Source organism: Agelaius tricolor, unplaced genomic scaffold (assembly GCF_023055355.1).
Source record: "Agelaius tricolor isolate 1412-34295 unplaced genomic scaffold, bAgeTri1.0.p SCAF_9, whole genome shotgun sequence".
Taxonomy (NCBI): Eukaryota; Metazoa; Chordata; class Aves; order Passeriformes; family Icteridae; genus Agelaius; species Agelaius tricolor.
The window spans coordinates 43,512,146-43,539,638 of NW_027269269.1; the positions used below are offsets into that span (position 1 = coordinate 43,512,146).

Consider the following 27,493-nt stretch of genomic DNA (forward strand, 5'->3'; position numbering starts at 1 on the left):
TCTGCAGATACTTCACTCATTTCTGTAAACCTCAAACTCCTATAAACACTGCTTGTCTATAGGTACCAAATTCCTGAGCCCCAGCTCACCTGAATCAAGGCTGGACCAGCCCTGGCCACCACTGGACTGCAATTCAGGCATTCAAGGCTGGTCCCAACCACCCCAATGCCACTGGAGGTTTCCAAAGACACTGAGAGGAGGAAACAACTTTCAGACCTCTGTAGGCAAACAGCCACAGTGCACAGCTGATTTATATTGGAGGCTTGAGCTTTTGAGCAGGTGCATGAAATAACTGGAGTGTTTTAATGACCCCCATCCCTAAATTTTCTTTATTGGGAGCTAAAAAAAAGAAAAAATAAGAAATGTGCATTTCCCAGGGAAGTCCAGTCCAGATTCCAGATTTCAGATGTCCCACCAGCATGGCATGGAGGCTGCAGAGCAAGAAGTGGGACGGTCACAGGCACTGGGCAGACCAAGGGCAGCTAAAGGGGCTAAAACATGGATTTCCAGGGACATCTACAGTTCCCCTTGGCAGCCATTTCACCCCATAAGTATAAACCTGCTAACACAGCCTAAATTTAGTGTATTGAGCAGTGACTGCCCAGCCACGTACCTACAGTTCTGGAGAGGATCTTCTCTGCTCCCAGCTCCACCAGCTCAACCTTTCCAAGAGCACTCCCACCTCTCCTGGATTTTGAACTTGCTCAGGCAAGAGAACCTCACTTTTTAAAGGGGCATCTTCCTGCACCACAACTCTCAGATTCTGCCCATAGGGCTAATTATGTAAAAGCAGTATTTATTTTTAAATACTTTCCCATTTTACATGAGATTTTAGTTCCAAACAACATGCATCAACTTTTTTTTTAAAAACCCACACACAAACAATATTTATCATCCAAATACTCTTTAGAAGCTCAGAGGCTGACATACTAAAACCAAGAATTCCACTTGAAAAATATATGTATTTCTAAATTGTTTATAAGGAAATATATATGTTGCTGGTCCATTGATATGGAGCAAAAGCTTGTACCTGAAATTAATTAAAATAATCATATTCAGACAAAGGCTTGCCTGCTGAAACTCAATATATTGCACCTCTCTACAGAACTGCTGATTTCATGATCATCTTCATAGATACAAATCAGGTGATTTGAAAGGGCTTTTTTAATGTGTTTTTGTTGTGTTTGGGTTTTTTAACAAGTAGGGAAAAAATTCACTCCTGAGTTAACAGAGAATGCAATAAAATGCCTACATTTTCCATCTCAGATGAGATTTGATGAAGTCATTCACTTCATTTCCAAAGGACACGCATTTGAGGCACGAGAGTGGAACAAAGGGAACCAGGTATAGCTACATGTGAATGTGAATAAATATTTTTGTAGAAAAATATATCCGTACACATGAAGAATTTTGGGAGAAGGACAGCAAGACATGTAACAGCCTGGAAGCAGAAATGCTGGGTGGGGCAAGGCAATCCTAAGGGCAGGTTGGAGGAAATGTGACATTCCCACCCCTCTGTGAATGCTGTGATGAGAGATCTGTTCTCCAAAGTGTTTTGATGCAGGTGGGGATGATTGAGAGAGAACTGTTATTCACTGAGGACCCCCTGAACTTGTGTGTCTGGTGAGAGAAGGAATCAGAACAGAGTCCATTTTACTATTGCCAAGCACAGCTTATTCAGCTCTCCAGAAATTCCAGAAATCCAATCTCCTGGGCAGTCAGTGGCTGCACTATTCCATCTTCTTGCTGGGATGGAAATGGACCACTGGAAAAAACTGGCATCTGCCTCTGAAAAACTGGTGGACAACTTCAACCCTTCCAGTCTTCAAATGAAGACAAAAGTTGATGTCAGATTTCTCAACATTATCAGGAATAAAATAAAACCCTGGACAACTTTAAGGAGGTCAGTATTTTGAGTTTCTTGAAATAAAACAATAATTTCCCTATGTTCTCCCAGAAACAGTGACAGAGTACAACATGTTTTATAAGCCCTCTCAAAATGAATCATCCACTTTCTTGGGACAGCATCAGAACACACCACACATAAAAAGAATGAAACAACTCCTTTAGTAATGCATTAAGACACACAACTTATCTGTGACCTGATTTCAAGGGCCTTTTTTATTTTTCCTATCTGCAGAAACACGAGCAGGCTCAACCTTTCTGCTCCTTCTGGCTGCCATCGATTCCCCACCACTGCAGGCGAGTGCTCCTCTCCTCTTCCAAGAGCAAAACCATGGCAGCATCTGCTTCTCATAAGCACTTCTGTGCGTGTGTGTGAGTGTGCGTGTATGGGAGAGAGAGGGAGAAGGAAATCTGCTGAATTTAACTCAAAAGTTTGTCACAGGGAAGGGTGGGTTTGGTTTTTTCTTTCCTTTTCCATCCCTCAAATTGTAGAAGCAGGCCTACTGCTACACACTTTGGTTTCTCCTTTCTCGCTTGTTAGCTCAGGGGACAATCAGTGACTGAGGGGGAAAAGAAGAAAATTCTTTCACTTCTGAAGTTGACAGACTGGTGCATGAATGGCTACAGACAACAGCAGGTTTTTATTGGCACTTGTCACCCAGAGTTTGCAGAAGTTCCACCAGCTCAGTCCCAGGTTCAGCAGCAGAAACTCTGTGCAGAACAGTAGTCCTGGAGGGGAAGAGGCAACAGCTTCCCCACTTCTTCATCTCCACTAACCAACAACTCAGAGATACAATCCAGAAAGAAATTCCAATGCAAACTGTGGGCCTGTTTTGTTCCTGTCCTGTTTTGCTTTGACATCTATAAGGAACCAGAGGAGGTCTCCCATAGTATGAGCTTGTGAAGGGGAAAGCAGTGAGCAGACTGCTCTGGTTAGGCTTTAAACTATTTCAGGAAGCCAAACACACCTCAAAAAGAAATGCTGTCTTTTCTTTTGCTTCCCCTGCCACCCAAACTCTCCATCCCTGAAGTTTAAAGAGGACACACCATCTCTTTAATTTCCACTTTTGCCAAGTCCAAGGGGGGGGAAAAAAAGAAAAAAAAAAGAAAAGTAAAAAAAAAAGCTTACAATCTTTTTTTTTCCTCCCAGTATTTCTAATACTGTCAACATTCCTAAGTCAGAACTCTTTTTCTTGAGATATTTCCTGAACTGTACTGTCCTGATAAGAAAGTGAACTGTGGCAGCTGGTACTCCATTCCCTCCCATACAGTCTTCCCACTGCATTATGAATTTATTGGCAAATTGAGGAGCTAGCTCCACCAGAGCAGCAATAATATAGAGAACTGTCATGAGAGTGAAATTTATTGAGAGAAAGAAATACTGATGGACTACAAAGATGAGGAAAAAAACCCCACCACATTTAATTCATCATCCCAACACAGAGACTACAACCTTATTACTTTAAAGCAATATTTAAGCATAGTCCATTCAGCATTTATACACTGTCTCAAACTTCAAATCAGCAAGGTAGAGACTTAAGGGTCTTGCCAAATTGTGATATAATCCTAATGCCTCCAGTGCCAGCATGTCAAGCCCTCTCCCTTGACAAGGGAGAATGCTCAACACCTCGTAGGATCAAGTTCAAACAGCCTGGAGGGAAGCAGCAGTGCAGGGAACCTCGGAGTGGCAGGCACTTCCCAACACCCCCCTCCCCTTTCACACACAGATCCATGTGGTTTCCACCTGACAAAACTACATTTACAATGCTCAGTGCCTTAAAATTAAACTCTTATCTCAGCCATGTGTTTGCATCTTGGTTTTTCCACTTGGCCGGCGTGTCTCTCAAACAGGGATGTCTGAGAACAGCGGTGACAGAAACATAATGCTTTGTAAGAGCCTTAGGAAATACTACAGAGGGACCCTGGGTGCACAGAGCAGAAGGGGAACATCTCCAGGCAATATCCAGGACCCAACAACCCAGGTGCTGACCCTGGGCTCCCCTCAGTCCCACCTAAGCCCACGCTAGAGTCCCCAAGGGCTGGGCACGGGGACCGACCCTGCGGGGACCCACGGCACCCTCACCGCCCTCACCCAGGATTCGTGGTGCCCACCTTGGCTCCAACCAAAGCCTTTATTACCAAGTCAGAGCCAAGGCCCAGGCCAGGGGGGTTCCCAAGCAGAGGGGCTGTGGCTCCACATGGCCCCAGTGCATGCAGGCCTGGCAGTTATGAAATGCAGCGCTGCAGCTGGGTCCTGTGAGCCCCACGGCACAGCCCAGCCCAGGCAAACACAGCCTGAGGGCAAGAGGAGCTCTCTTGTGTTCTCCTGGTTGTGACAACCTTTTGTTTCCACAAGCCACACATTTTTATAAATCTGGATTTATATTTTTTTGTTCATTTTCCCTGAATATTGATGTTGTAAGTGACCACCTTGAAGTGGCTTAGCTGAAAGTCCTGCCTCTAAGATTTTACTGGTATCTATGAGCACCATAACCCACAGAGAACTGTGTTCAACAGCTTCAGTGGATCATAGATGAGGCCCATATTCGTGTCTGATTTAAGAGTATTTGGTCCATTTTGAAAGAATGGATGGGTGGGAAATGCAGTTGCTGTAACCTCAAACTTTGCTCTATGCTAAAGGTGTTTGCAAGCTTCTGACAGTCAGCACAGCACAAAGCCACCTTTAGAAGCAAGAAAAACAAAACCACTTTTTACTACAATCTAACACCAGGAAAAAAATATTTGGCTGAAACTTCAGGTGCGAATTATACTTGCTTAAGCTAGAACAAAAGGACAAAAACATCAGAATTCAGTAATGTGGAAACAAAGGAGTTTAGCTCTTTAAAAAGAAAAGAAAGATAGACATTTGAGGTAACAAACAAAAAAACCCAAAATGCACAAACACATCACAGACATCTAAAAATAGCATTTTATACATTTTTGCCAGTGCTTCTCTGAGAGCAAGTTCTTTAAACAGAACTTAACAATTTTACAATTTTTTTTTAAAAAAATATGTCATCCTAAAATAGCCCGTCAATCCTTACCCAAACTTTCTGTATTTCTACAAAAATAGATGCACAAAGAGCTACAAAATACTGTATTCCTGAAAGAAGGCGCACTGTAGTCAAGGGAGAGTCTTTTTCCTGACTATTGAGACTGTTCATAAAAATATCAAGCTGAACAAAACGAAACACTGTTAAAGGAGCAGAAAGGAGTTAGGTTGCCCAGCTGCAGCAGGCTCAGATGAGGAAAGAAAGAAAAGTTAGGTTTCTGGTTTTTTTCCAACACTGTGGGACCCATAAATGGCCTTACAAATAAAAGGCTCAATAGCAAAACCAGAATAGTTGGCTCTTCATCTTCATGTGTGTCCTTTGCTCCACGCAGAAGGAGTCAGCCACTGCTGTATCACCCACCCAGATCTGCTGACTCCAGCTCTAGCTGGTCTTAATTTCTCTGCACCTCAGAACCAAGCAGTTTCCTTGCTCTTGTCCTGATGCTGTAGACCTATATTTCAGAAAAAGAAAAGGAAAATAATTAATATCAATAAATAGTAAATTAATAAATCAGATGGTTTCTTCTTACCCCTCCCCAAACAACTGAACTAAAGAAAAACAAGTTTTGAATTAAAAAATATTTAAAAAAAAAAGAAAAAAAACCACCAAATGACAATTTGACAGTTTAAAGGACTTGTTAGCAACAGTGTTACTGCTCCAAACCTTTTGGTTTATGAGGGGCAAAATTAAACCATATTGAAGTTTGATTCTGGCTTAAGCATTTCAGAAGTGGTGATAAAATTCCTGCATGCGCTTCCTTGGCTTGAGCTCATGTGGAACACAGCATGGAGTGAAAAAACCCCCCATAAAGGCCTGCATCAATTATCCAGTAGGCAGCAGAGCAGTATTTCCAGGCAGGGTCCAGCCACAGACACCACCTCCTCTAGAAAATGCCTGGGACACTTCAGTATTTCACAGTTTCTGTGGCATTTCACCTCGCAGAGGAGAGAGGGGAAAATGTTCCTGCAGCAGGCAAAAAATCCCAAATAATTTCACCTACAGAGTGCAAGATTTCCAGCCAAGAATGGCTAGTGCTTCCACATGGGAAAAATTAATGGTTTTCAGCTTGCATTTGTTATGAGTTCCTCTAACATTTTCCTTTGTAAAAAAGTGAGGACTATCTAATAAATGCGGTGCTATGCTGTGGCTCTAGCATTATAGACTTGGAACCTGCCTTATAATCTGGGATTTCTCTGCTCCAGAGGGATCCAATCTCTCTGTTCACACCTAAGAGGGCATAAACCTCAAATGCAGACAATAGAAGGGCAGGTGCAGATTAAATGTCTCAAAGAAGATACATTCTTGCTCATTTATAGGGAAAGTAAAGGACAGAGATGCAGGCACGTATTTTCAGAGGTAGAAAGGCACTCCAAGTCTCAACGATTTAAAACCTGTCCTTTGATGTTTTGAAGCAAGTAAACCACATTTCATGAAAAGAAGGTACATTTCCCACTAAAAGTCATCATTCCTGCTATGCAATGTACCAAGGCACCTGACTTGCTAAGAATTTTGGGTTAATTTCACCACTAATGTAAATAGGTGCAACTCCAGACCTCTGTGATGTTGTAACCACCAGAGCTCCGTGTTCATGTGATGTTTAACCATGTGCTAGGCATGGATCTCATTTCCAAATCCAGTCACACTGTGAATATGAAGGAAGACCCATACGTTTTCAGAAAACTTACAGGCAGGCACGGAGGGTTCAGATCTGACAATTACCTCCTTGCTTTAAGATTATAAGCAGTTAAATATTTAATGATGATCAACGTTTCAGAGCTGAGCTGCAAAGCAATTAGCACTCACATAAAAGATGACAGCATATGGCTCTGTCCTTGTGAGGATTCCCAAGCAGGGTACAAACACTTGTGTGCCCAGCAGTGAAGAAAAAGGGAAAGTAGAGCCCACGGTTGTGCCTAAACCTTGTTTAGTGCTTTTTGCCCCATTTCACGTGCACTTGTGCCTGTTTCTTCAGACTGGAAAAACTAGGATATCCCTCAGCTAGAGCATGCCTAAAAAAACATGTTCAGAGGCTCCTTATTCAATGAAGATGTCTCCTTGTTGCTTAAGAGCTATTTGTTTCCCTGGCAGCATCATACACAGCCATAATGAACTGCTGCTCCCTTCAAAGCTCCCTCAAAGCTAGTGATGACAATTTCGGCCTATTTTTCCCTTGCTGTTTACAATTTTTTAAACAAAGATGACCCCCCCCAAAAAAAGGAAAACCAAAAAAAAGTTAGACAGCAGAAAACTTTCAGAGCATAAAGAAGTTGTTTAAGTTCACCAGTGGCCACTACAGGACACCAGAGGCCATGGAAGCCTCTAAGAAGAGAAACAGGTTACATGGCTCCCAGCAGCTTAAAAAAATGACACACACACACGTGTTTAAGAGATCTTCCATCTGGCAGCAGCAAGTGGTAGAAAGGGAATAACTAGCTGAACAGACACCTCCCTAGGCAGGTGTCTTTTCAAGGCACAAATAGCTGTAACAAGGAGGCTTAAGGTATAGCTACAGACTCTAAACAGCAAGAGAAAACAATCCAAAAAACCAAAGTTGTCCTATTTACAGAACTGAATGTGGAACACTTTCCATGCCTTCTCCTCAATATATTCCCATCTCCTTCAAGGCAAGGCCATCTGCAGTCCTAACACAGAATCCAAGGCTGGCTGCTCACCCAGAGCTTCCAGCTGCAGTGCTTTCCTTTCAGCAAGGAAATCCTCACTTGCACTGCTTGACCCAGCACTGCCACTCCAGCAAAATTCCCCTTCCCTGGGCCACCTACTTTAGAGCTAACTGCCACACAAATATTATGCAGGTTCTGTGGGAACATCTAAGCAAATTTAATGAGTTGTGACAAACTCGTGGGATGTGTGTGAACAGAGACAAATGTATAGAAGGGACTGGACTGGCCCCTCAAACTCCAAATTCAATGTATTCAATGTATGTAATTCAGTGTATGTCAGCACACTGACACACAGGCATTTCCAAAAGGGAATTTTCCACAGTAAACCAGGACTAAAGGATGCTGATTAATTCACCTAAATTTCAAGTTATTCACCGCAGTGTGCACAACTTTATACGATGAAGAACGCACACCTCAATTTCAACAGATTTACAGCCATCACTCATGCCAAAGTCCCGCTTTGCTTTTAGTGTGCTGGGGGTGCAGGAAGGCTCCTCCAGCTCATCTGTCCCACAGCAGGACAGGATATCCTCCTAGGCTCTGCAGTGGCAAGGCAAGATGCTCTGCTCTCCTCCCCGTGGGCTGCCTGCAGCCAAACCCCACTGCTCACCTGAAGGGCGTGGGATGCAGGACACCTCCCACCCTGCTCCTGAGGGAAACACTGATGGCTACAACCACCAGCAGCACTGAGAGACAGGAATTCCCCTTCCCTAGCCCCTGATCTGAAGTGCTGGAGGTGGCTTAAGCACAAGCAGGAAGCTTTAGTAGTGACACTGGGTTACAGCTGCAGCCCTGAGCCACAGGCAGAGCTGGGGACAGCCCAATCTTGCTTTGCATGACACCAGCAGGGCAAGGAGCTCAGGCTTAAATCCAAGCAATCTCTGCTTATTCCAGCGTGTTTATATCAATGCTTGACATGAAATGTACTCTTTTATTGAGCACTGTAGCTTGTGCACTTTGGAGAGACACTACACACCAGCAGACACAAACCTAGCAGGTTTTATTAACAGTTCTTGATGCAGACCAGCACTTTCTTTAATTGCACTTGGACTGATACAGAAGCTTCCAAAAGGGTTAATTTGCAGCCTTCAAGGTGAGGATTAAGCCACATTTAATGGCAATCAGGTAGCTAAATCCTCCTTCATCCCCTAAAACAGGACCATGTAAGTTCAAACAGATGTGTCAGACAGATCAATAGTTTGTCAGCTCTGTGCTGATGTCCCACACAATGTGTTCTGAGCCATAAATTCCCAAACTACACCGTGCATGCAGTGGGAACCTCCTCTTAACTTCTGGAGGGATTTGGCATCATCCATTCTTGAGATGGATTATTTGGCTTGGCAGGGCAGAGATGCAACAATGTAGCTGGAAGAGGGTAAGATTACAGCCAGCCTGCCCTGATCCCAATACCATCATTCCACATAATTCAGCGTGAGGAATTTTGCAGATGTTCCTACAATCCATGTGACAGCAGCACAAGAAATGTGGCCCATGATAAGAAGAGGGAGAATCAGTTTGTAAGTGAAGGACTCCAAAAGGCAATGTCCAGGTATAGACTAAATGAACTTTTTTAACATAAATCACCTGAAACTTATGGAATCTGATATATTGAAAGCTCCACAGGCTATTTTCTCCAGGGATACATGAACAAACACTTTCAGAACTGACATATTCTTGCCACTATGTCCTCACCCTACTCTGGAGAAAGCACTTCATGTCACTAAAAGCCAGTTCACTCTTCCAGGCTCTTGAGTTTGTAGCCTCTCTCTTAAGATTGCTCTTTGACATTGAGGTTAAATGTAACAAAATGCTGTGTGATGTGGAGATGTATCCAGTATAATCTGCTTTCCCTGAAGTGCAGATGAAGCAAGTGCTGGATGTGACTCCATGTGGTACTTGAGCAAACCCTCCTCTCCCCATACTTTCTCTGGGATGACTCTGCTGGATGTGCACACAAAACCCTGAGGCAATTAAGCTCCCTCTTCTCTCCATGCCACGAGTGCTGTAACCAAAGCACTTGTCTCAACTGCACAAGCTAAAGGCAGGGCTGAAAAGGGAGCTCAGCCTTCCTGCCCTTCCCAGCAAGCCTCTGCTTGGAAAGCATGGGAGAGATGAGTGTGCAGGGCAAGAGAGCAAATAATTGTAATGTCACAAGTTTCCACTAGCTGCTGTGTTCCAATGCTTGCACCCTTGTTTCCAAAACTGGGGCTGTCTGACAGGGTTTTGCTGTTGTGTTTTAGTGTTGTGACCCTTTTGAATAGTCTCAAACTAGTGAGACAATGGTCTGCTGAGATTCTCTGTTTTTTCAAACCAGTCACACGTTTCCCCTCTTTCTTTTTCCCCATAGGAACTCAGAGACTAAAACCCACACAACCAAGGATGGGTCAGAAGTGAACAGCTCAGATCCTTCCCGCTGTCTCCCACAGTGGGAGGAACCAAGTGACATGCAAGGCACTGCCAAATCAGGATCCTGACTAAATTTGCACCCAACTTTACCCTTCCACAGGGATTTTCACAAGGAGCAGGCAGCACCAAGCCAAAGCTGTGTTTGCTCTCTAAAGCAGTGCTAGGACCCAGTCCTTTTTGAGGTACTTGCTCTTAAAGAGAAAAACAACTCAGAGGCTAGTCTGGACTTGCACCTAAGCCAGGCAGAGGCTTCTCCTGACTAACAGTTCCTTACACAGTTCTCTGTTCCACTCCCAAAAGGTTAAGCCAAATACCAGGGCTCTGCAGGTGGGGCTGGGTCCAGGAGGGCTTGTCCCTTACACCAGTGACAGTGACACTCTCTGCTCATGCTTCAGAGAGGGCAGCTCACTCCCCTTATGGCGTTTGTCACAAAGGGAAAATCTCAAGATCCCAGTCTGGTTAGTTTAGCATTATGTACCCAAAAGCATAAAACAGAATTATTCTTGTTTTGCTGCTTTAGCTAGCAATGTTATTTATATATATCAACTGTCCACTGTTAAGAATACTGATAAGCTTTTTCTTAGTTTTATTGGCATCAAGACAGCAAGTGGCATAGTATTTAGAGGAGATCACTGGTTCCCAATTGCTTTAAAGGGAAGAGACAGATTTGAATTAGGTTCATAGTATTTCATCTTTAAGAAACAGCCTTTTTTCCCCCATCAATTCTTGGCACTAAATCAAGGCAAAGAAATGGTTCTCAGACATTGAACCAGTCAGAGAGAGCTATCAAAAATGAAGACAAGTAGATACTTTAAGGAAAAGGGAACAAAGATACAAACCTAGTGTTTCCTTAATCAGATAACATACTGTCTTTAAGAAATACTGATCTGCAAGGATTGCTGCTGGTGAGATAAATATCAAATGGAAAAAGGAGCCCTCAGTGGGGCCCATGAGCTCCAGGATAGATGCACTGGAACTGTCAGTCACCTGATGGCCAGAAACTTCAAACCCTGAGGGCTGCCAGACTGCTTCTGATACTGAGGTGAGAGACTGCCACTCAAAGCTCACAGACACAGATGGAGCTCATGCTCTGCCCTTCAGACTGCAGACCCTGCAGTGAAATGAATTTCATTCACACACCTCTGCCTACACCCTTATAGTAAGATGTTTAGATTGATGGCAAGCTCAGCTCAATCAGCACCTCTGTTCTCCATGTGACACCTGGATACTACACAGGAAGGAATGCTGAGCTGCTCCACCTCAAGATGCAGTCCTCATGTACTGCAAGGTATTAGTTCATTGGAGCTAAATACTGGTGGATGCACATATGAACTAGCTGAACAAGCTGAGAACTTCCTCATGGAAGCATAATTAACATTTCCCCACAATATTTAAATAAAAAGGAACAAGCAAAAAATGCAAATTGTGTCACAACCCATCTGGCTTGAATGGGACCAAGGCAGATAAAGGTCTCTCAGCAGAAGGCACATATGAACTAGCAGAGAACTTCCTCACGGAAGGATTTTCCAACAATATTTAAAAAAAAGGAACAAACAAAAATTGCAGATGGTGTCACAACTCATCTGGCTTGAATGGGACCAAGGTTTCTCAGCAGAAGGCAGGGAGAGCTGCCCTGACAGTAATTACAGGAGGGATTCCCACATTTGTGGGAATCATTTGGACACGTTTTTGTTTAGTGCTTTCTGCTCCATTTCACATGCACTTGTACCTGTTTCTGCAGGTTGGAAAAACTGGGATATCCCTCAGCTAGAGCATGCCTATAAAAACATGTTCAGAGGCTCTTTATTCAATGAGAATGTCTCCTTGTCAGGAGCCAGCCCTGCTTCAGCTGCGGGGAGTTCATGTCTGCTCAAACAAGTCACAGACGACGACAACAGCAACAACAACATAAAAATTACAAACAAAATTTTAAAAAATTAAAAAAAAAAACCAAAACCAAAACAAAAACACCAAGCCATCTTACCTGTATCAAACCCAAAGCTGGGCACGATGTCCACGGTTCCGTGGAAGGCTCCGGCCCAGGCTGAGGTAGCGCCGGCGGCGGCAGCGGCGGGCTCGGCCTTGGCCCCATCGGCCTGGGCCGCGGGGATCCTGGCGGCGGCGCGCACCGAGGGCACCAGCAGCGAGCCGTAGCGCGGCTCCCGGTGCTGGGGATGATGGTGAGGATGGTGGTGGTGGTGGTGCACGTGGGCATGGTGAGGGTGGTGGCGGTGCACGTACACGTCGTGCATGTGTGCGTACGAGGGGCTCACCTGAGACGCTAAGGGGTAGGGCCAGGCCTCGGAGGCGGCCGGCGGAGGAGCTGGGGCAGTCTGGTGCAGGCCGTGTCCCGGCCAGCTGCTGGGATCTGCTGCTGCTGCTGGGAAGGTGCCTGGTGCAGTCACGGGGAAATCGGGGTGCACGCCGCTCAAGCAGGGGGGAGGAGGAGGAGGCTGGTAAGAGCTGGTCCAGAAGGAGGTGGGGAATCCGCTCCTTTGGCTTGAAATCGTGGAGCTTTCTGGTGGGGAGGAAAGAAGGGAAGTGTGACTGAAGCTGAACAACACATCCCAGAATAAAAACCCCACAATGATTTGCTGCTCTCTGAAGTCTGCAAGGCTGAACTCAGTAAATACAGAATCACAGGACATTTGAGGTAGGAAGATTTGTCGCTCTGATTTGTTAAGTTTTTCTAAGCCTTCCGATGTTTACATTCTTGTAACGAACTTTCTCACACGCTTTCTGTAAATCATTTATTGTTTTGCATTCTTTTACGGAGGAAATTTGATGGACTGTTGGTTTGTCCAGTGCCATTGGAGAGGTGGTGGCACTTTCTCCCTCCAATCTACTGTCACTTTTGGAAAACTCTGAATGTTGGAGTTAGAAAATAAACTTCCCTTTTTTCCACCTTCAGAGCAGCGGTGTGTGCGCTCGTGGTGTTTTGTGTCCTAGAGTGACAAAGATTGCCTAGTCCAATTCCCCTGTTCAAGTGGGGGTCACCTGGAGCAGCTGTCCAGGACATCGTCCAGTCAGATTTTGAATGAGCTCCAGACTCTGCAGCCTTTCAAAAAAAAAAAAAAAAAAACCCCAAAAGCAACAACCAACCTAAAAAATCCAACAAAACAAAAAGTTTTCTTGTATTCAGATGGAATTTCCTGTTTTCTAATCTCGGCCTATTGCCTCCTGTTCTGTCAGCAAGAATTGCTGAAGGGAGCCTGGCTCCCCCCATCTTCATTCCCTCCCATCAGGTTTTCACATACATAAGATTCCCGCCTCAAGAAGATTTTTCTTCTTCAGGCTGCAGAGTCAGAGCCCTCTCAGGATCTTGGTACAGAAATTGTGAGCAGATGCTAACTCTTGCGCAGACTAGAGCACATCATTTGGAAAGGCAGCTGCTGTGGCTGCAAATGCTTCAGAGGAAAGAGAACCAGCTCACACAGCAGAACAGGAAACATTTGGCTAAAAGAATACCTGATTTTCTCAAACTAATTGCATGCTTTGATGGGATAAAGGTCATATCTAACAGCTTATGTTATTCCTTCATAGAATGTATCATGATGCCCTCTACCCAATAGGATCCTACAAGCAGAACCATCTATGTAGGTCAAAAAGGTTTTTGTCAGAACTAAAAGACTTGCTGCTTCTTACAGCTAGGGCTCAGCTTATATTTAAATGGATTCCAATACCTCTACATTATGAAATCACATTCTAAAAATTCCTCTTTTGAAGGAGCAGTTAGTGTTTTTGATGTGCAGCAAAGTCTTGGCTTCTCCATTCTCACAATCCTCTTGCCAGCTCATGCTAGAAAGTACTGCTTCATGCAATATTTCTCAGCTCCAATAGGACTTTTTTTTTGGTCAAAGATGGAAACATAAAAATACAGAACTTTACCTCTGATGAAAGAACGGTCATAAAAATGGCCTATGGAGAAATAAAGCCAGGGAAGTTTAGCATTTGATGAGGCGAGGAATCCTCTGTTCCTCATAACTTTTGTAAGAGGTTTTTTTTTTTTTTAAATCACCTTTTGTTTTGCTTTGTTTAATAAGCAGCTGGAATGAGACTTGGGTGAAGACACCATTGAGAATGAACAGATTCTTCAAACACTCCTGCCTCTGAACTTTGCTTATACAAAAATATTTTGGAAGTAAAAACTTGAAAGTGTTTTCTGACTGCATCACTAAGACACTCGTGTCTCTGTTTTAAAATCCATTAAAATCATAGAAATTTTTCCACACATCAGTTGGCTTTGATTTAGGCAGTTTTTTGAGTCTGATTAACTTCCGATATTGGAAACAAACTTTGCAAACATGCCATGGACAAACATTGTGGATGCTTTGTGCCAAAATGCTTCAGAGGCTGCAAGCTTATCTGGCAAGCTGCACTCCATGGGTTTCTTCAAAAGGTTGGGCTGCTTTTAGCAATGTATTTTTATTGCAATTCAGGCTTGAAGACTACAGAGAGCTTCAAGCATATTACAGAAGCCTCAGCACTCCTCCAAAATTGGTATTGTTCCTTGTTTGTAAACCATTCCTTGTAAAAAGGGATTACACTGAGATGGAGAGTATGTATGGCTTGTGCTGCTGGCAGCAGGGCTGATACAAAAAAAAAAAAAAGCAAACTTCATGTCCAGTCTGTTGTTTTCCACACTACTTAACAGAAGAGCATAGCCTGACAATGCTCTGCCAGTATTCTGGAAAATTAACCTCTGTAATCGAGTTTTTGAAAACTATCTGGCTGTTATCTGCATGGAAAAGCCCTAAATCCAAAGCTCTGCACTTCAAAAAAGCATAGAAAACCACAAAGTATCTGCAGGACAGCTTTAGTAACAGGAGAGAGCACTTTAAACCACAGAATCTGCCAACGTGAATTCATCCCAGATTGCATAACAGCTTGGCTTTACCAGTCATGCAGGAGGTCCAGGCCACAGCAAACATGTTTGGTCATCTCCATTTTCCAAACGTGTGCAGGTTTCACAAAGCCATCGCTGCTGCCTGACACTGTCAGGGGCCAGTCCCCACTGGCACCACTGAGTGTGGCCATTCTCACTGGGAAAGGTCAGTTCTGCCACTGGACACAAAGGCTCAGCCCATGTCACATAAACATGCAGGAAAATTTCACCCACCTCGAGTGCTCAGGGATACCTGGCCTCTGTGGAACATGGAGAAACAGCCATGTCCACACTACTCTTGAAAAAGAAAAAAATAAAAACTCAAAAATCTTCCATGGCCTTTCAAGAGGCGTTTAACGAAAACTGCCAAGAAAGATACTACAGTCACCACAACTTCCTACCCTAAGTACAGGGAGGCAGGGACAAGGCAACATCCCAGGGACCACGAAGCTGTGGCTTATACAAATATTCACAGTGGTCAACCCAAATGTTCACAACACACACTGAAAACACACCAGAAGTGCACACACTGGAAAGGAGACAACATATGGAGCTTTCTGTAGCACAACATCAGCTCTCACTTAAGGCAAGAGGAAAGAAAAATAAGACAGAAAAACAACCCAACACTTTCAGCAAGGAAAAACATGTTGATAAAAATACCATTAAAGTAACATTAGTGTCAAGGCATCATTAGCACCAGCAAAAGAATTCAGGCAGCTACACCTAAAATTCAATATTCACATTACTTGAGCCTGTCATACAGAACTGTGTTTTATAAAAAAATCAGTTTTCAAAATAATTTTAGCCCAACCTGATCAACACGCAAATGATAAAAAATTGCTCATTTCAGAACAACAGGTTCTGTTCTTATATGTAAGCAAAATCCCTCCTCAAAACAAGCAAAAAACCCCCTGCAATATCACCTGGATAAAAATCAGAGTTTGCATTTTTATCAGAATGCCATAAAAAAACAAGAAAACAGAAAAAGATGAAAAAACCTCAAAAACATTGCTAATTCCTCCTTTCAGATAAAGGAGAAAATGCAGCAAGCTGGGGAGCCAGTTTGTGCTCACACACTTTCCACTGAAACCTGCATCTCCCAAAACAGCTATTGCAAAATAAAATACTTTCTAGTTTATCTCTGAGTAAGAAATTGACAGCAATTCTGACTACCCATGAAGGTTATTTATGGAAGAACCTCAAGCTAATAATAATTTAACTTCTTTAGGTAATGGGACACAAGCTCACACTCATGTGCTGTAACTGAGCATCTCTGACACCATGCATAAACCAGAAGACCAAACTGACAGTGTTGCTCCTTCCACCTTGCTTTCAAGCAGGAACATTTCAGAAACCCATTTGGGCCTGATAAAAGCTCCTGTCAGCTTCTCTTCTCTGGAGCAGCAAATGCTGTCAGCTCCCAGCAGCCTCCCCAGGGATCTCCATGCCCCTCCAGCAGGTGCAGGGATGATATCTCCTTACTCTATTCCCAGAAGATGTTCAGGACATGCTGACCTCCATTCCCCACTGAGGGCATGGGGCACACGGGGTCAGGGGACAGCATGGCTGGAGAACCCTCACACCAGGCCACTCAGACCCCTCTGGGGATGGCTGTGAAACCACAGAGGGGGGACAGGGAAAAACAACAGGGTATGTCTGAGGCCAAAGGGAAGACACGCGACCGCACCCACAGAACATCCCCAGGCTTGCTGAAGAGGGCTTGCTGTGGGCATGGGGTCTCTGGGGATTGCCTTGATCCTGCTGCTAAAACATTTATAGCCTGTCTGGGCCATTTATAAACGCTCCAGTCTCCTTTTTAGTAAGCATAGGTTCAATCCTGCTCTCAGTCGAGTCAATGGAAAATTTCCCATTAACGTTAATGGTCCCAGCTCAAGCCATAAATTCCTCCAGCTCCCCAGCCACTTGTGCTGACCTTTGCTTAAACTTCCTCGGATTTGTCATCATCCTTCTGGAAAGCAAGCTCTTCTGTGCTATTTTTCTCTTCACAGTTGTTTCCAAATATCCCATCTCTCTTCAGTATCTGTGACTATCATCAGCGCAGTCTCACCTCCACATCACTGATTAGGAACACCACTGCTCCTGCTCAGATCCTACCAGTACCTCTCTCATCAACCCAGTGTAAGGCCATTGCTCACCCTAACTCATCTGCTTAGTCTGCACCCCTCTGCCAGTCCACGTAAGGATGTGATCAGAAACAATGCAGCTATGGGGATCTTAAAAAACACCCAGACTGCCACATCCAACAAAATGGAAACAGCATCTTATTGCCACGCTTTTCCAATTTGGATGTCTTGTCTGTAGTGTCTCTGGCAAGATCTGCTCACTGTCACACCAATACATATAAAGTATGTAAGTATTTATGTGCATAACAAGAGGACAGCGTTGTTAATCACTGTGTTAGGACAGTGAGTAAATACCTCGCAGAACCTACCACATTTCTGCTCCCTGCTCGGAGGCAGAGTAATGTCATGGCCATTTTACACCCAGCAAGCCATAACATCATCTGTACCTCTCCCACAAGCAAGCTGCAGTGGAAAACACCACGTGGCTGCAGCCACGGGAACCAGGGCTTGCCCCCCAGCCCATTCCATCCCGCGCTGGCTCCTCCCTGCCTGGAAAGCAGCCGTGGACAAATCCTGATCACCTGGCAAAGCCACTTGAGAAGGCTGCATAGGTTTCCTTCACATCCAAGGCCAGCACCCCAAACAGCTTTGCTCTTGCCTCACAGGCCAAGTTTCACACTTGGAGCTAAAAAAAACAAGCCTCCAACCTTGCAGCAGACGTTTGTGAAGCCCTCTCCCTTCCAGCCCCTGGCAGAGACAGGATATGGCAGGAGCTGGAGATGCCTGCTTCTTTCATGCCTTTGGCTCCTCTCTCCCACTTTAACACCTCAGATCACTCAACCCAAGAAGGTCCTCAGCTCTTGGAGATTTGAGGGGGATATTTCCACTTCCACAGAGAAGCAGAATTTCAGCTGCAATGCATTGTGTGTTACTGCAATGCAGCCCAAGTAAGCCACGCCACAGAGAGCAAATTCCTGCCCCTCTTACCTCTCCACAGAGGATTCAGCCCTGCCTTGCTCTTGGAAAGGGCAGTCTCTGAATTGAAGCTACTGGCTTGGCTCAAAGCTCTCGAGAAGTGTTCATCCACCACGGAACCAATGTCTCCCTGGAAGTAAGTGAACAGGACACAGCGAGAGTTCAGGTACTCCATCTCGGCAGGCTGGTCTTTCTCATCCTCCTCTTGCTTGCTGGGAAGGCTCACTTCCAGAGACTCCTGCATCTTGTTGTACACAGCTAACTTCTTCTGGGATTAGAAACAAAACAAACAAGAGATGCATCAGTGATGGCATTCAGCAGAAGCTCAACATATAGTTTCCTTAACAAAAAATAACTGAATACACAGATTATTCATTTTGTAATTAAATTTGGACTACCTGGATACTACACACTGGCATTTCACAAAGAAGAGAATACCAGCACCCAATTAAGAGTCTATTCCTCTCTCACACAGATGGACCTGCTTCTCAGACATGTTTCACAACAACAATTTATCAGCACCAACTTTCACTCAAAAGAAAGCAGACAGGCTCTAACAATTCCCTCCTGATTCCCACCTGGGGAGGATATTCCATCAATAAAGGCTACAGAGGTCAAGCCCAGCCCTGTGGAAGGGTGGCCAGATACACAGCAGGTGCATTTCACACATCCAGCTGGGCAAGCACCAGATTTCTCTGGGCACACTCCTCCAGCTGAGCATACAGGGCCCTCTGGATTCCCCACACTTACTGCTGAAGCTGTAAAGGTGGGAGAGTTTGCTGCTTCCTGAAAAATTTTCTACTGTATTACCAAAATCCACAAAATGCATATATTTTCACTCACTGATCACAGAATTTTTATCACAGGAAGTTATAGCTTGGGGTGGTGACTGGGGGCTGGTCAGGGGTTTGAGAGCTTGGCTTCTTGGTTGGTTTGGGGTGGTTTGTTGTTGTTTTGAGGTTGGGGTGGAAAGGGTTTCTTTTCCTTTTTTCTTTTTTTTTTAACACCAGCTTTTGGGAAAAGGGAAAAAAAATTCAAGTCATAAAAAATTAAACATGTGATCTGGGGGAAGAAGGGGATTGACAAGTCCGCAAACACATGCAGAAAAATCCACCCCAAACCAAAAACACAGAGAAGCATATAAAAAACTAAAACCCTCACAAGCCATCTGTGAATGGCTATTTCAGAATATTCTCTCTCTCTCTCCCTCAAATCAAACCTAAATGTCAAAATAAATGTGTGTGAAGATCCATTTTGCATGGAACATATTTTTCAGATGTTCCACTTTACAACTGTTTTCACAGGGAAAAAAACCTCTCCCCACAACAGTCAAGCTGCAGGAATCATAGCTTTTAGCTAGCCAGCCATTTCCACAGCTGACTTTACACACAAGCACTTTCAGGAACCCAAAAACAACTACAGTCCATATGCAGAAGTATTTCATAGCATTCCTATAGAATTACAGTTTGACTTATCTTTAATGGCTTGCTTGGCAACACTCTAGCGCCATCAGAATCTCTTTAAGTTTATGGCTTTTTTACCCTTTTTCTGAAATAGTTGTATAGAAAAAGTCAAACAACTACACACTCTATAAAGTTCCATTTTTACAATAAATATGCTTGTACAATTTAGAAATAATCGAAAGTCATTTTCTGACCTTGTGTACCATCACTACATTTAAATTCGGTGCTTTCTAAAATCATATAATCTGACAGAAATTCTCTCACTGCAGTACAAAATAAATGCTCTGGGGCAAAGTCTTAATTATGAACAGTTATTTTAAAAAATAACTGTAAGAAAGAGCTATTGACAAGTGGAATTAAAACCTATTATACTTAAAGCTCACGGCAACTTAAGCAACGTATCTGACATTCCAGTGGGTTAACTGATAAATGTGAAGCAGCTCAGTGATACCATTAATTCAGATGCTGTTGTACAAACTGCAGTGTGAGACACATACAATTTTATTTCAGTTGGGGATAACCAGGCAATGGCCTGAATTTCCAGTAAATCTGTGCTTCACAAAGCAAAGTTATACTGTGGCTCAGTTTAGCACAATATTACCTAGACTTTTGGGAGAACTGCTGGGATTCACTTAAAAAAGTAAATAAAATAAACAAAAATACATGAACTGCAAAATAAAGCAGTCTCTAGTAAAACTAGAACTGCTAAAATGAAACAGTCTGAGGGTGTAAACATATTTTTGCAAATGCAGAATTTGGGGTAAACTACACTTTTTTTGGAAATGCTTAGTGCCTTCTGTAAACAAACAAACATCTCAGGAAAGTTCTCCAAATATTTGTTACCCAAATGCTTACTAGGATATCACTCAAACTGAGCTTCATGGTTTTGTCTGAGTAATCACTGACCCCTGAGACCTCAGTAAGACAGAAACAGTTCTAGCAACACTGCACATACAGGAGACACGTGCACTGGAACTCTGCAATGCATCCACCTCGGTGACTTGGCCATTCCTGAAGCTGCACCACAACTCAGATCCTCTTAAAAATGCAGGACAAGTGGCTCAGGAGGGTGCTTTCCTCATTTTTGGTTTCTCCTGGGTGTTTTTTTCTAAGCAGAGACAAAGCTTGAAAGAGATGCTCTAGAGAAATCCCAACATGCCAGACCTTGAAGAGAGGCAGCAGACATTCAGAGCTGACTGCCACCCCTACAGGTGCCGGCACTGATGCTGCAGTTGTGCAGATGCAGACACAAGCACGCAATTACAGACAGACACACACCGCTAACACAGCCCCTGGCTTGACTCGGTGATCAGGAAGGAAGTCTTCCAATGTTCCTATACAGGGACTGGAGCTCAGGAAATTAAAACTTATCTCCAGAGTGGCTTCTCTGCGCAGGAATGTTCCCCCTTCCACAGCTTAAGAATCTAATTCGTTTTCCATTTCAACTCTCTTCCCTCCCCTCCAGTCCACTGACAGTCATTACAAGATGCTTCTGAGCACTTGCTCCTTTCAAAACCACCAAATCTGACCTTTGTTTTTAATGTAAAAAAAAAAAAATTCTAATCCAACAAAAAAAAGATAGTAGGACTGATGGACAAGAACACGGCCTTGTGTGTGTGGATTATGTACAGTGCAAAGGTGTGGTTTGCAGGAAAGGATGAGGGTTCTAAATAAAAAGATTTTTCAAAACAGCAAGCCCGTGATCAGACACAGATCTAATTAATTGGCATTTCAGGAAGAAATTATCAGCCTGTAATTGCAAAACTCTTTAAGTAAGACACTACAGGGAGAGAAAGTTATTCAGCAAGTTTTCCTTGTTCGCAATGTATATACATTCTTTCCACTGTAAACATCCTTTGACAATGTGAGGGTTTTTCCCCCCAACTCACCTAAAATACTCTGTTTGCACATAAATTCCCTAATTTTTGTTCTGACCTTAAGAATAACCTTCTCACAGTATTTTTGACTGCAGTTGTGTGAGTGGAAAACTATGCAAGACGAATTTGTCCCACAATCATGGGGTGTGAGAGAACAAAAACAAAAAAACCCACAAACACCAGGGTAGGTTTATGGTCACTAACCTCAGCTAGCCCAGTTTAACTTGTACTTTTTCATTTGAACAGTTCTAGCATATATTTAAGCAGTCAACCGCATCTGTAAGATCTTTACAAAGTATTTCTGACCAAACACAGTGTTATCTCTTGTCAATGTCCAGTACTTCAATATATTCATGAAATACACCTCTCCCTTCCTTACACTAGAGACTGATATTAAACAGCCTCTGAAAAACAAAACAAACACCCAAAATCTTCTCTTGGCCAAGACGCAGGATACAGAATTTAAATTCCGAATATATAATTTAAGGAGAAAACAGGGAAACTCAGTGTCTATATCCCTTAGATAACAGACCCTAGTTCACGGAGGATGAAACAGCACAATCTCTTGGTAAATTCAGCTGTACAGCCCAGGCTGAATCCAGCTTCAACCAACATTATATTATTTTTATTTCATATATTCACAAATAGGCAATTCCAAAGAAAATTTAAACCCTTCACTTCAAATCGAACAACAAAAGGAAACTGAAGGCCAACACCATATCACTCCTGATATGGGAATATTAAAAAGGAAGTTTATTCTAAACATATTTTCTATTATCCTGTCTTCCTGAGCAAGAAAACAAGAAAAAAATTAGGAAATAAGAAAACATTTAGTACAAAATCTCACACAAAATCCTTGCCTTGAAGATTCCAGTTATTTTCTGACATACCCTACCCAGAACCAAGCAAAACTGTTCTCATGCAGCGAAATGTTGGCCACATTAAAGCCTGTGGCAAAAGTCCAAGTGACTTCAAGGGTCCCGGGTCTCACTCAGAGTGTCTGGTAAAAATGTCAGAACATTCCTCTTTGCAAATCCAAAAAAATTCACTTCCAGCAGAAACCAGTTAGTAGCCAGCAAAATAACAACAAAATAAAAACAACCATACTTTGAGAGCAGAGAAGGTTTTACTTCAGCCAAGTTTGAATCGAAAATTCAGGGCAGCTCTTACTTTTCACATAAACTGGTTGCCTTTTCCTACAATTTATTATCTCCATACATGCCACCATACAGCATATGGTCCTTTATGCTCCCAAGCATGAAAGTCTGGTGTGCCTGTGGCCACCTGTTACAGATTTTCCATTATGAGAAAAAGAACAGGAACCAAAAATAAAGAATAACTACGCTGAGGAAACACTATATGACCCTACCCTGAGAAAAAGGCTGTCATTTGACATCAGCTTCTGAGAAGGAATTCCAGCAACAAACTCGAGGCAAATCCTCAGACAGCCCTCCATTTGTGGAGCTGTCTGCCAAGCAGGCTCCTATTGATAACACAGAAAGTATTCAAGGAAGGAGACAATTCCAAGCAATCAGAGCACTGAATGCTGGGCCTGAAAGATGTGTTTATGGCACTGCCCTAAAAACATGAAACAATAATTTCCACCCACACAAATGAGCAAGGTGAGAGCTTCTTTTTAGCTGAGCCACTGGATTTGTAGAGGTAGAGCCAGGAGGTCTTGCTTGGCTCTGCTGATGGAAGGAAGCACTGAAAAAAGAATGAATTTATGCACCTTTTTCTGTACATGTAAACAGAGATGTATCCTAAAAGTTTAAAGATCTAATTTTATGTAGCTAGAGGAAGATCAAGTAGAATTTGGTCCCAGTCAGAATGACAGAGTAAAGTGAGCCAAACTTTTCAAATCAGTGATGTCTCATGAGATTAAACCAAACAAAACCAACCAAGAAAACTTCACACACAGGGCAGGACCTAACCCAGGTTTGACACGCTGTGAATGTGAGAGTAGATGAGTTATATAGGTTATACAGCTTCCAGAGAAGTTAGTAGAGCAAACAGCAAAGGAATAGCCCTGAGAAAGAATCTGAACTGCAAAAATTGGATGTGAAGCCGTGCTCTGCTGTTACCTGCCATTAGACACTGCAGACTGCCACACAGCATAAGCAGTATATAACAAGCCCATCCTCAAAAGCTGGGGACACATGGTGCCAAGAATTTCACTGAAAAAACAAGTTACAGTATGTGAATTGGGGTTTAGCCACAGCCAGCTGACACAGCATCAAATGTGACCTGTCCTTGTCTGCAACTCTGTCAGTTTGGAAGGAAGAGCCCAGTTAGTGACCTAAATTGCTAATGAAGACAAGGCCTTATCTGGACAAAGTCTGTCTTCAGCACTGCCAGCAGAAAGTCTGACTTGAGCATATCACAACTCCTTATGCAAGACTTGATTCAGCAAGGACAGCTTTGGCTTAGCTGTTGGCTTGCCTCTACATACCATGGAGAAATTCCAAAACTACCATTTACTGTAAGCTCCCCTTCCAAAGGTGGTGTGTTAGTGAGCCTGGGTGAGTCCTACCTGAGCCTCAGCCCTGCAGCCTGCTGTGCCCAGCCTGTCGTGACAGGACAAGCCATCCCTGTGTGCCTGGAACACGATGGGATTCTGCTCCAATTACGTGTTCCTGAAGCCTCTCCGAATCCCGTTACACCCATCCCTCACCCAACCCACAGGAAAGCCAAAGCTCACTATTCCAGCTGCACAGCCCCTCAGCAAAGTGGACAGCAAAGAGCATTTTAATTGTGCCACTCTGCAGGGTTTTACCCTGACGCCTGCACAGCTCCCCACCAGACACAGAAACACGTTCGTATCCTAACACCGGCACACGCTCGCTCCGGCTTTTGGCAAAGGAGCACGGAAATCCCGACTCTTTATCTGTAAAATCAGGGCCACACCCCATCTTCATCAGTTCATTCTGGCACCATATGAGCATGTGTATATCCGTGTTTCGCTTACTTCCCTCCAGCAAGCACCCTGGACTTGAGCAATCTCAAAGATCTAAGGTGCTAAGCCTCCGCTCCCATTAACATTCAAGAGGAATTCAGGCTTCAGTCCACTAAGAGCTTTAAAAAAGAAAAAAAAATCCCATCTAAATTAATTTGCCAGTAAGTCCTTTCCTGGATAAGGGTGGGTGAAAGCTACATTTCCAGAAATTCTGCCTTTCTGTGCAAGGCAAAAATCAATTCCATGCTGATTTTAAGGGTGGAAAAAATACAGACACAGAAATGCGGGAATAACTTTAGCGTGGGGAAACTTTAAAAAGGCACAATGGATCACCCCCTAAAGCTACAACACTTCTGCACAACCCAGGTGCACACTAGTCCACCATTTAAAAGCAGTCTGAGACTTCCCATTAAAAATAAAAAATAAAAAAGGAGACAAGCATTTGAACCCACTTTGTCTTGTTGCAGGCATTTCCCCTGACCCAAAGAAACACGATGGGTTTGGCTCTCCAGAGAGATCCCAGAGCCCAGACACTTGAGCTCCACAGCTGAAGAGCTGCTTTGCTCTTTAAAGCTCACAAAACTGATGTCCAAGGCATAACCAATTACACATTTGAGATGGTTCTACTACAAATACCTGTAGTGGAGATGCACAGGCTTTAGTTAGAGTGACACACCTACATCTCCTTGCCCTGAGAAGAAAAGGAAAACAGCACCAGAGCATGGAAGAGCCTTCTCTCTCAGAAAACAAACTGAAAGACACCAGAGTAGTACAATACCACTGAAAAATGCCTTGCTGGAGTCCTCAGATATTTTAAGGGTGAGCTCCGTTTTATCATCTCCAATGCAGAGACTTATTTTTAAGGTATCCCACTAATTCATCTTCCCTCACTGTTATTTTTAAACCAGTTTTAATTCCAGCAAAGAGGAACATTCTTTACAACGGTCATCATCCTCACAAAGAGTGCAGGAGCGTTTTACATGTTGAACACATGTGTAAGAACCAAAAACCTGGCAACAGATTCTTCATCTTTTTTTGTTACGTTCTCTACCAGTTGATAAAGCATCTCTGGCAGGACAATTCTGAAGGAACAGAGACTTGCAAAATGTCATTCATTACCCAAACAATAAATCTTGATGCTTGAGGGTCTCATTCTATGTTTACTTTTTTTTTTAAATTTAGAAAACATTGGATTCAGAGAAAATACACACACCACTCCAAAGTCAGCAGCTGTTAGAAGTAGAGGGTGCAACACTTTCTTCAGCAACAGCAGCTTGGCTTTTCAGTCTGGCATCCTAGTAGCTTGTGAAGACCCTTTAGTTCCAAGTGTGTCAGGAAAACCAGTGCAACCAGGATTCATTAAATTAAACTGTCAGGAACACGTAGGATAGCCATGTTTTGAAAGCTTTTAGGTGGAAATGTGATATGTGGCCAACTCAGGACCTGTACTGGCTTATCAGAGCTATCTACGTTTCTTGCCTTTCTTACCTACCTCTACTTAAACAGCATAAAGTTTGTTTAAAATAAAATCTCAAGAAACTTCAGTATTCATTAGGGTGCCCCTAGAATGTATTATAAATGGCCCTGCTTTTGGAGGAAGAAATTTCATACGTATGCTGAAAAATAAAAAGCACTAGCACTTGAACGTGACACGGTCATTTAATAGATTTCCCCATACTAAGTGTTCTACAGATCTGGAAGAGAAATACAGACAACCACTTCCAGAGTAAAATGTCAGGAAGTTCAGCAGAGTTTCAATTGCTGTTTTCTACTTCTAGGTCTCTCAGTCAGAGAATCAGGCTACTAGTTTTTATTTATTCATTTTCCCTCCAAAGCACACAGGCTGTGAACTGAACCTCCGGATACCCAAATACAAACTTTGTAAGCAAAATTACTGCATAGATGGAAGCTTTGCAAGCTCTGACCAAGATTAGAGAAGAAATAATAGCAAAGACACTCTGCAAGAGGCAGAACTCACAAGTTTTCCAGAGCTCGTGTTTAGAGTGAACATGAGCAACCTGGACAAGTTCACTGGGGTATCATTTTTGCAAACGGGCTCTGTCTCCCAACAAAAAAGAAAAAAACCAGGAACAGACGATTGGAATTTTAATGTTTTAGCCCATACTCGTGTCTCCCAGGCAAGTTGATACTAGGGGTCACTTCCCATGTACGGAGAAAACAATCTTCATGGATAATAATGATAAAACCTTATGGAATGCAGCAACAACCAAAAAATGTATTCTCAGATGACTACATTAGGGCCAAGTCAATATTAGTCCCACTTCACCCACGCACTGCATAGTCTAAAAATGCTGTCAGCCCGATAAGAATTTCCTGATTCACTTAAAAAAAAAAAAAGAAAAAAAAAAAAAGAAAAAATACAACATCTGATCACCAAATTCAGCTGGTGGAAACTCGCCGCAGACGATCTTCCAGGGGATGAGCGGCGGTGCGGCGCGCCCCGTCCGCGGGGAGCAGCGCGGGTTCCGCCGCTGTGCGCGCCCGCGGACCGGGCTAAGGCGCTGCTCCGCGCCCGCAATCGGGGCGAGCGGGGACACCCAGCAAGGAAGGCGGACAGAAGCGGGAGAGGAGTAAGGAAATAACTTTTCCCTCCCGCCCCACGCCAGCTGAGCGAGCCAACATCCACCCGCCAGATGCAAGAATTTGGGGGGGAAAATGCTTTTTTCTGGTTAGGAAAGCTCTTACCAGGCTCCGCTGCTCCGGGGCACCCTCGGCAGCTCCCCGCATCTCCAAATCAGGCCGGGGGCTGCGGAGCGCATCGCTGGCTGGCCGGAGCGGAGGTCTCCGCCCAGGGCAGCCAGCGATGCGCCATGCACCCACTGAGGGAGGGCCTCCCCAAAAAACCCTCGCATCCCCCAGCCCTCCGCACCGCACAGCGCTGCCCTCCCCGCGGCTCACCTGCGCGGGCGCGGCCAGATAGCGGGGCGCCCCGCACGCCGCCGCGCCGGGCTGCTGCATGGCCACGTCCGAGCAGCTCATGGCCGCGGCCGCCCCGCGCCACCGCCCTCTCCCCCTTCCTCTTCTTCCTCCTTCTTCTTCTGCTGCTGCTGCTCCCGCTCCCCGGCGCGGGGCGGCCGCGGTCGGGCGCCGCGCAGCCCCGGCTGCCAGCGCATCTTCGGCGGCCGCCGCGCCCCGCGCCCGCACTTATAGCGCGGCGGGGCTGCGCGGGGAGCCCCGGCGGCCGCGG

General features: G+C 44.1%; 1 protein-coding gene across 2 annotated transcripts; it reads right to left on the reverse strand.

Moving 5' to 3' along the window:
- Positions 1-779: 779 nt before the first annotated feature.
- VGLL3 (vestigial like family member 3) lies at positions 780-27,493 on the reverse strand. Of its 2 annotated transcripts, none has more exons than XM_071433721.1 (4): positions 27,205-27,493; positions 18,002-18,254; positions 12,030-12,563; positions 780-5,409 (listed from the first exon to the last, which is right to left on the reverse strand). In XM_071433721.1, exons 1-4 carry the CDS (start codon positions 27,283-27,285, stop codon positions 5,366-5,368), a joined length of 912 nt encoding a protein of 303 aa, XP_071289822.1. In that variant the 5' UTR covers positions 27,286-27,493; the 3' UTR covers positions 780-5,365. The 2 variants fall into 2 exon arrangements, with proteins under 2 accessions (XP_071289822.1, XP_071289821.1); XM_071433720.1 differs by having other exon boundaries at positions 18,002-18,257; positions 27,205-27,491.